The sequence below is a fragment of the Pterocles gutturalis genome, unplaced genomic scaffold, assembly GCF_000699245.1.
Source record: "Pterocles gutturalis isolate BGI_N339 unplaced genomic scaffold, ASM69924v1 scaffold27927, whole genome shotgun sequence".
NCBI classification, from domain to species: domain Eukaryota; kingdom Metazoa; phylum Chordata; class Aves; order Pterocliformes; family Pteroclidae; genus Pterocles; species Pterocles gutturalis.
The window spans coordinates 804-13701 of NW_010116295.1; the positions used below are offsets into that span (position 1 = coordinate 804).

Consider the following 12898-nt stretch of genomic DNA (forward strand, 5'->3'; position numbering starts at 1 on the left):
TTTTCTGTTAGACTGTGTGTTTTCAGCGAGCGGCTTAAGAGCAACATGTCTGGCATTTGGCAGTAACAAGGGTTGCAGTCTTCTACCACTGCTAAGGACCAAGGATTGTTTTGCTGACCATCTGCCTCTGATTTATCAATCCAAAATTATCTCAAAGCGAAGATTACTATAACACAGAGGGGAATGTTCTCTGCACCCCATTAATACAGCTTTTTCTCCCTTTTAGAGCACTTAAGAAACTGTCTCTCCTTTTTCCTTGCTCTCTCATACTGTGGGGGGAAGCTAATCTCTGCTAAAATGTATGGCTGAAAGCTAGGAGTTTATAATTTTGGATTCTGCCACGTGAAAAGCACTTCTATATGAGAAAAGCATTACTTGACTCCCCAGCATTCCAGTGTTTCTTATTTAGTGTTATTAAGATCATTGGATAGAAGAGTCTGAGCGAGAGCGTGTTTGAGTTGTAAGGCGATGGTGTCACCTTTTGCCATTTTTCTTCTTTTCTGTCCATGTAAATATGGTAAGAATGAAGTGGAGAAAGGGAGATGTTAATTTTTCTAGGATTTTTTGCCAAATTTTACACCAAGGTCAGTGATGGCGTAATCATAAATGGATAATCAGTGAAGCAGCTCATAAACGTGCTTGGTATTTCTTTTTTCTTCTCCCTCAGGTTGAGTCTTTTATCCCTTCCCCTCTGCCCCAACTGCATGAAGGTTTTTATGATTTTTCTAGTAAAGTACATCAGTCTTGATTCAATGTACTTTAGCTCTCTTTTCCCTAATTCATTGTCTAGTGTATTGTCTGCCCCAACACAAATCAGTACGGTTGGTTGTTTTATGATCTTGATGTCGAATCTGTTTTTTTAACTTTCAGGTTGCAGCAGCCACTGGTCACACTGTGGTGTTAGTAGACCAGTCAGATGAAATCCTTAAAAAGTCTACAAAAGGAATTGAAGAGAGTTTGAAGAGAGTGACGAAGAAGAAGTTTGCAGATAAGCCTGAGGTTGACATCATCTTTTTCATACCTCTGCGAAAAATTAGAAGAATAAAATTACCATACTGACGTTCTGATGTTGTTTACAGTTGAGCATTATACAGCATGTTAATATACTGGCTTAAAAAGAAAACTTTTTTCCAGTGTGCTGAAGAACTTCGATTTTCTTTTTTGATTCAGGGAGGTTTAAAGATGTCTTACACTATTTTCTTTCCTTTGTAAACTTCAGCTTGAGAAAAAGACTTAAAAAAGCTTAAAACAGATGCTAAATGTGAAATGATGATGAATTATTCATCCTAACTTAATAGCAAGCTATCTTTGAGTGCTTACCTGGGAACGCACCAATTTTTGTCCAAAAGCCAGCAGTAACAAAATTGTCTTAATACCTTAGTGAGTGAGTCTTTTGTTTTTTGGGGTTTTTTTAAGACTTGGGCACAGGATTACTGCAAAGGAAATGAGAGTGCAAGTTTAACTAGCCTGCAGTACCATGAATTAGATGTACAAGATACTTCACATTACTGAGTAAGAGTTACATACAGCAAGTCACTGTGGAGCAGTCCTATTCCTAAGGGTTTTTTGTTGCTATGCCTGTTTCTCTAAATTCTGCAGCAGATTCAATCCTTCCTTTGATGCGTATTGATGTATGGAATACATACTGGTATTGATGAATGATGCAGCAGACAAAGGAGATGAAAAAGGGCTTGTTTGCATGAGAGAGTAGAGAAGAAAAATTATAGCAATACCAAGATAACCAGAGCAATGTAATTTCCCATACATAATTATGGGCAATCTTTTAATCCAAACGAAAATTGTACACACGATGCTTGTACTTTATAGATGACATTATATTCTAGCACGCAGGTATGTTTTTACTGATGGTCTCAGAAACTACTGTTTGACCAACCAGTTGTTCATTGAGACTTTTATGCTAAAGGTTGGACTGCAGCAATTAGTCTTTCTAAATGAATGAATTTGAAGATCTCCTGTTTACTTCAAAGCTGATTTGATTATCTGGGAAAATGTTGTCAGTGAAAGCATTGTATCTGTATATACTTGGAGATTTCTCACTGATCTGGAAATGTGGCAGACTGCCTGAAGTTTTGAGGGCTCCAAAACACATAAGGGGATTTTCATGTGAAAATAAATTAAACCATTGTAAATAGACATTGCAATTTCTTGGAAATGTTTCAGGCTGGTGCTGAGTTCATTGACAAGACCTTGAAGAACATCACAACAAGCACAGATGCAGTAGCAGTGGTCCACAGCACAGATCTGGTGATAGAAGCCATTGTGGAGAACCAGGAAATTAAAAACGAACTCTTCAAGAGGCTGGATAAGTTTGCTCCAGAGTACGTGTATTTTTCCTCTTACATTTTGAGACTTAGACCTTTGTATCTTCTGGTTTTATTCTTACACTGTTAGTTCTGCATTTTATTAGCTGCTTTTTTAAAAAACAGGAGTTTTTCTCTGTTAAACTAACTCCAGACTGTCATGTGGTATGGAATAGTTTTTGTACCAGGTGCATGTGTTACAAACACTTTCAGGTGTATTCACCAGGTTTATTTACCTGTTGCAGTGCTTCAGTTGATGTGCCTCTTGGTATGTTTACTATAAAGTTTGTCCATCTGCTCAGCAAGTTCAAATCCGAATCCAAATGTAAATGGACAACAGTAGAATAAGCTTGACCCGGTACACACGGGGTATGGTTAACATATGTATTCCCTTATTTAAATAGAGAATCGAGATGATAAAATATTTGTTTTCAGTGTGCCTGGCTTGAGCAAGCTTTAAGAAGTCTCAGCCTTTTAGCCAGAAGTCACGGCTCAACAGTGGCTTAAGTGAACCATGTTTACTGTGTATTACAAGAGTTTGGAAATAGCTCATTGCTGGTTATTGTGTGTGAGGTGAAAGTGTAAATAATTTCTTAGCATGCACTCAATCAGTTACTTACAATCCCTGGAACTTTCTTTGAACTATATTTGATAATGGTTGGAAGTTACTGTTGAATTATATCCAAACCCCAAAATGCTGTTAAGCTGAGCGTGCAGTCTCAGAAGCTTGATCCTTGTCATGGATGACTGAGGATCACAAGACCTTGACTGCTTGCAGGTCGAGGTTTGACCTCGTACAGCCAAATCTGGGGGTGTTGCCTGAGAGGTGTTCTGGACTGTCTAACTGAAGAGCCAGGCAAGCTGTGGCCTGAATATAATGTCAGTGGAGAAGAGATGTTGTCATTAGTTAACTGCAGCCTGGGGAGATGTTCACGCTGTCTCATATGGTCAGTAATCAAAATTACCTGGTACTTCTGGAAACAATAAACGATCACAAACAGCAGTGCACAGAGCACAGGATAACTTGCCATTACCCTTTGTCTGACAGACAGAAATAAGTAGGTGCCTCCTGCAATTATGAGGATACCTTGTCATGATTAGATTGTGCTTATTTTGTTAAAACAGACCATTGGTTGCCTCAGTCTTTGTTCATATTCAGCGGAGAAAGCTAATGAGCAAATTGGAGTGTGCTAAATGGCAAACTGTCTAGAACCAGTCAGCAAGGGAAAGTGGGCACATGGACTTGGAGCCTCATTTAATAATACATGTATTTGGAACACCTGAGGCTATTTTTCATAAGATTGAGCTGTTCATAAGCATAGCTGCCTTGAAATGTCAGATTTTACGTTACAGAGTGTTAAAGGTACTGGGAGTTGTTCAGTTCTTGGGACAAAAGGCATGACTTTGCAGGGTTGGGAAAAATGACATTAGACAAGAGGGTTCCTTTTTAAGAGGAAAATTGGCAATTATGATAAACATACAGATAATTTCCACGTAGGGTAAAGAAAAGGGAAGTGAATGGTGAAGAATATGGGTTGCAGTGTAGAAAGAAAAGAAAGAAAAGCTACTAAAGTAGTAAAACATAGTCGCCAAGTGTTTGAAATACTAGCGATTAGATACAAATGGTAATTTGTAATTATGTGAGGAGTATAGAGTTGCAGATCGTGTGAGTAGCTTGGGGAAAGGCAGAAATGTCTAGTGAGTTTTTTAAAGAAAAAGTAATGTCTGTAAGTTTTCAGTGTGATGTCAGCATAGCAGGGCTGTTGAAGTTCTGAGATATTTCTGGGAAAAAAAAACCCAAACCATTGTAAATTGCAATTAGTAAATCTGGTTTATGTCTGGAAAAGGACTTCATATATATCTTACAATTCTTCGGATTTTGTGTATCCTTTGCCGTGTCCTATGCATGACAGTTTTCATCTTTTCTCTGTTTTTTTCCATCAACTCTTTGCTCTGGTGGTAGGTTTGCTCATCACATCTACCATTGATCATTATAAAAAAAAAAAGATAGATTCAAAATTTTTCTTCAGGCTCCAAAGTGCATTTTTGACAGGCAAATGAATGAGTTTCCATAGATGTGTAAATGATTAACAATAAAAAATACCATCAGTTTTCCAGGATTGCTGCAGGAATTACCTGGAATAGATCTGGAAGTTAACAAATATTTTCTAGTTACAGAGTCTTTTTCTTTATCACCTAATATAAGTACTCAATGCACTTACTCAGGAGTCAGAAACTCACACAGCACTTCCAGTGGTTATTTCATCATTGCTGTACTTACACCTCAGCAGAAGGACCGTGACAATCTGCAGGGATATTTCTGGGAATTCTGTGGAGGGTTAGCCAATGGGTGTCTGTTTATGTTTAGTGCACCCATCTCTTACTTTCAGAAAAACAGCTGCCATTTATGCAATAAATCCTTACGTTTCTTTTTTTCCAGGCATACGATATTTGCAAGCAACACTTCATCCTTGCAAATTACGCAGTTGGCTAACTCAACCACCAGGCAGGACCGATTTGCTGGTCTCCATTTCTTCAATCCGGTGCCTATGATGAAGCTTGTGGAGGTAAGTGTATAACATCATCATCATCATAACCACTGCAGCACAGCAGTGCAATTGTTTTCACTGAGAATCCAGTGAGATGAAAGAGCAGATTTCAGTTTGCAGCTCTTCTGATGTGACATAAGCTGCCTCTAGTGATAAGAGGGCAGCGCAGTCTCTGTTGAGGGGCATGTTGGAGAGACAGAGGTTAACTCTTTCAGTATCAAGGCTCCGGAAGTTCTCCACTGAACTGCCAGCAGAGGTGCCCTTTATAGCGATCATTTCAGGCAGACAGGCGAGCTACTGACATCTTAAACATAGTCATCTGATGACTGACAGAGGAATCTGATTGTTACCAGTGTAGAAATCAATAGAAAATTATGTGAGATGAAATCTTACTGCCTTGTGACTTCTGAAACAGTTATGTTTGTTTCAGTGTTCCAGATGATTTTTCTGGAAGTATTAAGAGATTTCCCAGCCTTTAAGGAAGTGTAAAAAGAAGTTTTTACAGTGATTTTTCTGGAAGTATTAAAGAGTATTTCCCAGCATTTAAGGAAGTGTAAAAAGAAGTTTTTACATAACTTTTCAGATGTCTTTTCTAAACATGCTCTCTTTGGCAGTACATGCAATTTCTAATAATACTGCAATGCAGAGCAGAATAAGGAATAATCTGATATAAGAGTTCATGTGAGTCTCTAAAGTAAAGGTCACACTGCAGAAAAAGTGACAGGTCTCTCTCCTTCTCCTTTTTCTCACCTTCCCCCATGATGGCTGACCTTGATCAGCCAGAACTTACAAATTCTTGAGTTAAGTGAAAATAAACTTTGCATTTTGGCCACTCTGTCGCAAAGTTTCGTGTACTTCATGCCCTTTGTATTGGGTCTGGCTGAGATGGAGTTAATTTTCCCCACAGCAGCCCTCATAGTGCTGTGCTGTGTATTGGTAGCTAGAAGGGTGTTGATAACACACCAGTGTGGTGGCTGCCGCTGAGCAGTGCTCCCACAGCATCAAGGCTGTCTCCCCCACTATCTCCCCCCATCACCAGTAGGCTGGGGGTGGTCAAGATCTTGGGAGGGGACATAGTCAGGACAGCTGACTTAATGCATCCCAGCTCCAGTGAAGTAGAGAAAATACTACATGTGACAAAAGACTCAGTTGTGAAGAAAATCAACATGGAAATGTACTACTCAAAAGCTAAGAGGCTGACGCAAATTTGAAAGATAGATTTTACATTTTCTGTAGAGTTAAATGTGTGTTGTGTTTACACTGGGCACAGGGTAGATGTTACATCCCTTTATATAAGGAACTATGTCTGTTAATATGATTCTCTGAGTGATGCCGTCATGTTTCCCAAGGCAATAGAGACTATGTAGCTTTTAAAGTTGTTCTGTTATACAGTAATCTCTAACTGTTATTCTAAAGGGTGGTCTCTTACCATCCATGCTGGCTGAATGGGAAGGTGTTTTAAACACATAATTTAAAAATGCGCAAAATGCTGTATCTTAGATTTCTGTGTCTGTTACATATCTATCCACTGAAGTTGTTTTTTGCAAAACAAATGTTTTGTGAATTTCTGGAATACTGTTCTGGATTACAGTTCAATCATTCCTGTACTGGGAAATGAGAGAGATTCTGCTCATAAGCCTGCTTGTGCTCTCCCTACCTTCCCTCTACCCAGGTCATCAAGACTCCAATGACCAGCCAAAAGACTTTTGAATCGCTTATGGATTTCAGTAAAGCAGTAGGAAAGAGTCCTGTCAGTTGTAAGGTGAGTACATTTTGCTTGTGTAGTGTTCAGAAAGTCTCTTCTTGAATACTGTTAATTTTAATGGGTAGGTTTTAATAGATGCAAGAATTTCCAAGCTGCTTTTTGTCCAGTTTCTCTTCCTATTAAAAGCATTTTGATAAAGACAACACCCACATTTACCACAAATTCCTCAAAGAAGAGTGACTCTAGACATCTTGTCTAGACCAGCAAAACTCACAAGTATCAGGGTTTACAGTTTTTGGTTTTTCTTTTCCAGTCCTGCAGAAGCCTGGACCGTACTTCCTAAGCACACTTTTTCTGAAAGCATTAAGTTGTGGTTTGGGTAGCTCTATGCAGGCTGTTGCCTTGAGCTTCACAGCTCCCAGGAGACATTTGGTCATAAAAAGAAGGGCCTGCAATCCGGTAGTTAGCAGTAATTCAGCGTCTGGATGCTGGACTCTATTCTGGCTGTACTGTTAGATTGCTCTGTGGCCTTAGTTGACTTTTTTCCTGTTTCTGTCACAGTTTTGCAGTATGTAATGTGCAGAATATATGATGAATTATTGTTCTAAATTAACTTGGGTAGAGGGTAATGCAGTGTCCATGTCTGAACCTTTTTTTCCCCTTCCTTTTTTTTTTTTTTAATGCCTGTTTGTAGAAGAAAAGTTGCTTGGAATTCTCTGGATTAAATATTGAGATAAAATGGAATTAACAATAAACATGTGAAACAGTAGTAGTATACAAATAGTACTATATTTGCAAAGCTCTTTGTATTTTTGATATTGATTAAAGCTTGTGTAAAAGAGGTTCTGTATGAGTTTGTTATCTTCTTCTGACAGCATATATCTTATCTTTTCATTGATAGCATTGGTGTTTGCTATTGAAGTGATCCAAACTTTCAAAAGCATGATTTAGCAGTGAGCAGTGGGGCAGAAGTAAAGTATTTAGCCAGGAGTGTTTCTAGCAGTGAACACACAAAAAAACTGTTAGGGAAGAGCTGTTCTTCTCATATCCTTCAGGAAATTCTATCAGCAGAATTTTTCTAAAGAAAAGGCATTTGCCAGCTGGCCACATTAAATTGTTTTAAGATTAACTGAGTTGAGCTTGTAGTAGTCTTACTATTCTCTGTTATGATGAATGTTTAAGTGCCATTCCTTGGTTGTGAAAGTAATCTTTTGTGTTTTAATACTGAGCAGATAAATCAGATGAAAGAGAATACCAGAAGTTGATGATTCAATAAGTGTCTTCATCCACTCGTTTAATTTGTCATGTAATGTTTGAGTGTAGTACTGGTAAAGAATGCTTATTTAGAATCCCTTTTTTTCTTTTCATAGGATACTCCAGGGTTTATTGTAAACCGTCTCTTGGTGCCATATATGGTAGAAGCTGTTCGACTTTTTGAGAGAGGTACTTGTTGGGACATTGACTTCAGGGAATGTTGACATATGACACTGCTAAATGTTATATCCCTTCAGAAAAGCCTTGGGGTTCCCTCAAAACTTTCAGACCTTGAAGGCTGGAAGTGAGCAGTGAGCATCAAATATGACACAGTATGTGTAGCTGGAAAGACCTTGTCTTCGCTTTGAAATGTCAGTGTACACAGAGTCGGAAGGTACTAGCTACTTGTGTGTGAAATTTCTGGTGGTGAAAAATGTTTCTGGTTTGGAGGTGACAAGGTGAGTGTAGTGCCATTGTAAAAATATCCTCTGACGGCTAACCCGGAACCTCTGTCTCTCCATCCCAAGAGACGTTAATGAAGGTGGCTGAAAATCCCATAATGGGACCATTAACAAAGTTCTCCTGAGTTCACTTGTATCAGCCTTATGAAATTAGATTTTCAGATGAGATAAGTACTATAAAACTCAGCGTCACACTACGGTACTGGCATACAAGTGATTTGAGCTCAACTATTGCCCCATAAAACCTCCTGTTCCTCTTCTATGTCCTTTTTTAGACGTAGGTTCTTTGGGAACTGCCATCTCTCAGCTGGTCTCATTTACGTTAATACTGAGGGTAGGTAGAAATAATCATGAATCCTCAAAGAATCACTAAATTTTTCAAAGCATTGATAATTGTTTTGAAAAGGAAACAAGCCAGTAATATAGTGGATGAAGAGGAAATTATGGAGTATAATTGCTTTTATTTCAAGTGCTCTGCTCATAGCTCCGTGCTACTAAGAATGTCATTTGAAACATTTTGTTTTTGAAATCACTGCTTTTTTTCAGATGAAAGCACTCCATTATCGGGATTCCACCAAATATTCTTTAAATATTAAAAAATCTCTTTTACAGCACATGGAAGGGATTATTTTGATCTCCAGAAAAAAAAAATATAAACCAACAGTACTTGTTTATCCATCAACAGATGTACCTAATTACATCTGAAACGGAGAAAAGAGCAAATTCAGTGACTTGAAAGACAAAGGCATGGATGCACCGGGGCATTATTCTCTCAGAAAAAGCCACAATCTTAAATAAAGTGTATGAGTGTTCCAGTGTGTGTTAAAGAGTTGCCTTTGTTAAGTGACGTGTATCGTTATGCATATTTCAGGAGACAATAGAACTTTTAATTAAATGTAGAAGAAGACAGTCACTGAGACTCTATGTTGAAATTTTGCCTAAGCAAAACAATATTTGGATTTAATCTTTATTCTGTTTGTATTTTGTTCAACAGTGTGATATTTCCAAACTTGTTGAAGTTCATTTATGAATTTTTAACTCTAATGAAAGCTGTTTAAAGAGCTGGTTAATGTTTTGAAAAGCCTGATGGCTGTCTTCTGATTCATATTTTCCATTGAATCAGGTTAAATTTTTATCATATCCTTTGCGTTAATTCTCAGAGTAGACACTTGAGCCAGATGTCATCCACATTACTATGAAATGGGGTCTCTTTCCTGGCAACCCCAAGCACCGGAATACCATTTTACTGGGTCAGTCCTTGAGTCTTTATCCAAAATCTCTTTGGGTTAAATGTATAAACTAGAGGTACAAGCCTTGTTTGCACTTGTAAAATTTTTAGTTGTGTTGTAACACAACCGTATACTGTCAGATGGCCAAGTGCGAGATCTGACAAAGTGGGGCAAATCTGATTGATAAAACAATGTGTACATCAGCATCAACTTGAAATGAGCTGAGGATTTACACGTGTTTAAATTTGGGGACCTGAAATTATGTTAGAATTAAGTTGATTTTCCCAGTTTCACAGAAATAAAATGTGGTTTAAAAAAATAAATTGTCAGCTTTAAAGAGTGAAAGGAGATACATAAAAATTATTACCTCATACAGAATTTCCTTTTTATAGGATCTGCAAAGAAGCACCCTGCATTTATCAAAATATGTATTAGAAATAAGCAGTAGAGGTGCATCTGCTTTCATAGTAGTATAAAATACGTATTCCCAGCAAAAGAACGAGGTGAACATTAACTCTGACAATGTGGCAATGCAGGATTTGTATTTCTATAGGCACAGACTGAAGTGGAAGTAACAAATTTCTGATAATTTTTGATTATTTTTTTTAGAATAATTTTTCAATTCACAAATTTACCTGCACCAGCACAGTCTCTTCAGGTCACTCCTATCTGCCGTCTCTGATGCTGATGGACATCCTCCAGTGAGAGCTGCTGTAACGAAGCATGTTCCTCAGTTGCTCCTGCTCCTCTCCCTGTGCCGGTCTTGTCCATCGGCTGGATGTCACTTGCCTTCTGGCTGTTGTAGAGTAAGGGTAGCTCTGTCCTGTGCAGCATTCAAAAGCTGCTGCTGAGCTCATAAAGCTGGAATTGAGGACTTTTCGTACTCACACTGTTCAGCTGCCTCTAAAAGAAGCTCTTGATTATTCATAGTGACCAATTCTTCCTCTGGTCTTTCTGGTCTGTTGGGTACAGTAGCTGTGGCTCCATCAATAGTGTAGAGATCTACATTGAAATGCAAGGGGAAGCTGGAAAAACAGAAAGCAGGCCTGCAAGGCTTTTTTTTTTTTTTTTTTGGTGAGAGATTCAGTTTTATACTCCAGCATGTGTATGCTGACTCTAGTTTTTGTGGCTCTGAAACGTGCAGAGATTTCTGTGAAGAGCTGCACCAGGGTGAAATAAGACCCTGTTAATTATTTAGAAGTGGTGCCAAGTAGATGTGGAATCTTCTCTGTTCATCAAACTGTCAATCTTTTCTCTAGGAGATGCATCAAAGGAAGATATTGATGTTGCTATGAAGCTTGGGGCTGGCTATCCCATGGGCCCATTTGAACTGTTGGACTATGTTGGGTTGGATACCAGTAAATACATTATAGATGGTACTGCATGCTTATTTTCTATTTTTCCCCTTTTTAACTAAATTGTAGATTAACGTTCTAATGAAAATCTGAGTTTAAACGGAATGTTTGTGGCATAGCCTTTTAACTGTTGAGGAGCAGGGAATGAGGATTCAGCTCAGAATGCTGTACGAGTGCAGCGTTTGTACTGTATGCCTGTACCCTGTGTGCGTGCGGACAGAACGGAGGTGGTTTTGCTGACTTCAGCAAGTTCCAGTGGAAAATAATAATAATATTGGTTGAACTTTATATAACTAAAAAGAATCAGTGGGAAGAGAGACATGAACTGGAGGTAAGAAATTCTGATGAAAACCAGCAAATGTTGTGACTCCCTATCCTTTTTCTGCCAGCCATGTTTTCATTCTCAATTAATAGGAAACCCAGTAAATACTTTAGAAGATGCAATATACCATCTCCCTTTCACTTCACATAATGCATGAATGTCAGTACAGTAATAAAAAATGACATAATTGGTGATGGCTTGTTGATGGTTGTTGTGTTATTTTGAATGAGCAGCTTAAATATTCTCCGAGGCAGCATGTCACCTTCAAAATTACATCTTCAGTGAAACCTCTTTTGCTTTTAACCAGTACTGTGGAGTAGTGTTAAAATTGTTCTGACCATGTCTTTTGCAGGTAGAAATTCATCTTGCAATTTCTTTCCACTTGAATTTCATTTCAGCATAGCCTTTGTTTTATTTCCTTGTACTTAACTAATTTTAAAAGTGCTCTGTAATTTATTTTTAAGTATTAAAAATACTCACTCAGGGATATTATAAGGTGTTTAGACTACGCCTAAAGACTAATTGCTAGATTTGCTCATAATCATCAATACTGATCTGTACTTTATGAAGCTGTATTGAAGGCACTCAGAGAGTCTAGAATAAATTCCAAACCTCCTTCGATTTTCTGACATCTTCATATTTTTCTAAGGAGATGTCGATCTCTATTATTTTTGCATATAAACAGAACTGTTACTAATTCTTTCACTTCTTTTCTTCCACCAGGATGGCATTCATTAGAGCCCAACAATCCTCTTTTTGCACCCAGCCCACTCCTGAATAAACTGGTAGAAGAAAAGAAGCTGGGTAGGAAGACTGGAGAAGGATTTTACAAATACAAATGAACTCCAAGCCTCGAGAGGCGTTAAGCTATCTGTGTATGCTATTCAGCGTTTCCTTATTACAGGTGAATTCTGTTTAAACCTTCCTGAGGATGGCACAAGCTGTATTTAGAACATAACCCACCTCTGAACTGACTGCACAAGTTACCTGTTTCTCTGGTGAAAGCTTGATTTGGTAGATTATTTTTTTCTTGTAATTCTGAAAAGCTTTATATGTACAGTGCCTTCATTCAAATGTTGATTTTTCAGGTGCAGGAAAGAATGGCAAGTGAATTATGTATTTGAAGCATTATTATATTAATGGGAAAAATCCTAAAAATAACCGCACTTTCTTAAAAATAAAATTTTCAACAATTCTGTATTGAATGTCCTGGCTTGCAGTTGATGGACTTGGTTGCAGTCCACTGGGTGGCAGTCTCTTTTCACGCTGGCAAACGCAGCTACAGACAGGCAGTAAGTTGCTTTGGTAGGATTTTTCTGAAGTGCAGTGCTGTGTAAATCACAGTGCCTTGAACAATAATTTTTTTCAATGTCATAGTGTTTAAAAAAATAAATAATTCAGTGGAAGGCTGTCACCTGGACAGAAGGTTCCCCCATACAGCATTTAACAGCAGAACTCATGATTTGTGTTGGGATTTTCTGGCATTTTCAATTACCGGTTGAGGGCCTTCTTTTGCTAGGTGCTGTAGAAACATAATGAAGAGGTGGTTTCTATTCTGAAGTGCCTAATTCATAGATTTGTTTTTTATTAACTAAGCTAGGAAGCTGGTGAAAGCTTCTGTATGCTTTCTAGAGTCCTGTAAATTGGCTTTATTTACTGGCTGTTCATTTCAAATGCCATTTTTACATGCTACACTACTACT

At 38.1% G+C, this 12898-nt stretch overlaps 1 protein-coding gene across 1 annotated transcript; it reads left to right on the top strand.

Moving 5' to 3' along the window:
- Positions 1-870: 870 nt before the first annotated feature.
- On the top strand, positions 871-12396 carry HADH (hydroxyacyl-CoA dehydrogenase; the record flags this gene model as incomplete). Its single annotated transcript, XM_010075469.1, has 7 exons — positions 871-999; positions 2182-2339; positions 4762-4888; positions 6543-6632; positions 7946-8018; positions 10779-10895; positions 11920-12396. Coding segments are annotated over 7 exons (813 nt in total), but the record flags the coding sequence as incomplete, so codon positions are not given.
- Positions 12397-12898: the final 502 nt, after the last annotated feature.